The sequence below is a fragment of the Centrocercus urophasianus genome, unplaced genomic scaffold (genome assembly GCF_019232065.1).
Source record: "Centrocercus urophasianus isolate 14NV4802_14NV808 unplaced genomic scaffold, USGS_Curo_1.0 seq_37, whole genome shotgun sequence".
NCBI classification, from domain to species: Eukaryota; Metazoa; Chordata; class Aves; order Galliformes; family Phasianidae; genus Centrocercus; species Centrocercus urophasianus.
The window spans coordinates 5,506,489-5,507,921 of record NW_024884944.1 but is presented as its reverse complement, the minus strand read 5'-3'; the positions used below and the strand labels follow the sequence as shown (position 1 = coordinate 5,507,921).

The 1,433-nt window shown below is 48.2% G+C and overlaps 2 protein-coding genes across 2 annotated transcripts in view; one reads left to right on the top strand and one right to left on the bottom strand.

The window, feature by feature from the left end:
* Positions 1-1,433, top strand: part of BTG4 (BTG anti-proliferation factor 4) — an 11,610-nt gene that overhangs the window by 2,488 nt on the left and 7,689 nt on the right. The window lies entirely within an intron of this gene.
* The window catches only part of HOATZ (HOATZ cilia and flagella associated protein), a 1,870-nt gene continuing 1,107 nt past the window's right edge, over positions 671-1,433 (bottom strand). Inside the window, exons 3-4 of the mRNA XM_042831856.1 lie at positions 1,005-1,057; positions 671-731 (exon numbers count right to left, since the gene is read on the bottom strand). Of these exons, the coding sequence (XP_042687790.1) occupies positions 671-731; positions 1,005-1,057 (114 nt within the window). The remainder of the gene's footprint in view (positions 732-1,004; positions 1,058-1,433) is intronic.

Sequence of the window (1,433 nt, the reverse complement as noted above, 5' to 3'; positions counted from 1 at the left end):
GGGAAGGGAAGGGAAGGGAAGGGAAGGGAAGGGAAGGGAAGGGAAGGCCATTTCAAAGCATGGCATATCCATGAAGCTGTCCCATTTTCACCATTACTATTATCATATGGAAAAGCCTTGAATACAAGGAATAACTGAGCACCTGAACTGACACGGCCTGGGTTTAGGGCTGAACGTGAGCCTCTGACATGGTCTTAAAGTTCCACCTACATCAGGAGTTGTCGGAACAGCACCCAACACAAAGGAAATAATCTACATCTGCTGAACCTATTGGAAAACATTTCTGTACTGGCTCAGAAGGAAAAAACATTGGAGTACATCCATGGCAAGCAGCAGCTTGCAGATGTTTTCTGCAATCAGTGGTGGGTACACATTCTGCTACTGGCTACTTGTTCCCAGTACCCAAGTGGGAACAAAGTGCTGTAGGACACGAAGTGGTTCTGACATGGCAGCAATGGAGAGGGCTTCCAAAACCACCACCAGCACAAAGGGCACCGCAGCTCAGTAAGTTTTCCAAACTAAGTGTTCATCAGCAGCACGGGGACATTTGGGCTACATTGAGAAGCTGCTGTCAGTCGTGCTGTGTCTCGGTGTGAACAAGAAATGTGACCAAAGCAGGGATGTACACAGCCTGAGCGGTGCAGGTTGTCACCTCCAGACTTGGGCTGAATTATCTGAGGGCCTTCACTGCTTCTTGATCCTCACGCTCTGCTTCAAACGCCTTCTGCCTGCTGCAAAGAACAGAGATCAGTGAAGCTGTGTGTTGCCTTCAATGGTCCCTTGCAACTGAAACGATTCTGCGACCCACTGATAAACAGATGGAGCACACATGGAGTAAAGAACAGAGCAGCAGCAGCACCCCCCTCCTTTCTGCTTCTAAGTTTTGTCCTGACAAGTGTTCATACAGGATAAAACCGACTTCTTAACGTCGTGAAAATAACAACTAGAACATCTCCCAGCACAGATCCTGGCTATTCAGACAGGAAAGCTTTGGTTTTCATTACCTTACTTGGTCACTTTTCATCTTTGGTTTATGTGGACGAGAAATCAGCTCTTTCTGAAAAGACAAAGACCCTCTGATCATCATTAGTTCCTTCCACTTCTACCTGCTTCTACCAAATGTAATTCAGTTGTATTAGGTGGGATACATAGCCCTGCAGAAGGACAGAAGTTTAACCTTGAATGGGGTAAAACCTCACCCATCTCTGCTCTATACTGTGTGAATCAGAGCTGAAGGAAACAATGGTGGGACAAACGTCAGCCCTCAGAGCGCAGCAAAGGGGCTGTGAGGATTCTTTCAGCAGATCCAAGCAAACCTGGGAGCTGCGCCGTAAGGATGCACACACCTCAAGGCACAGCTGGAGCACGGCCTGAAGGAACCAGAGCAGGACCCAAAGGAACCAGAGCAGGACCAAAGGAACCAGAGCAGGACC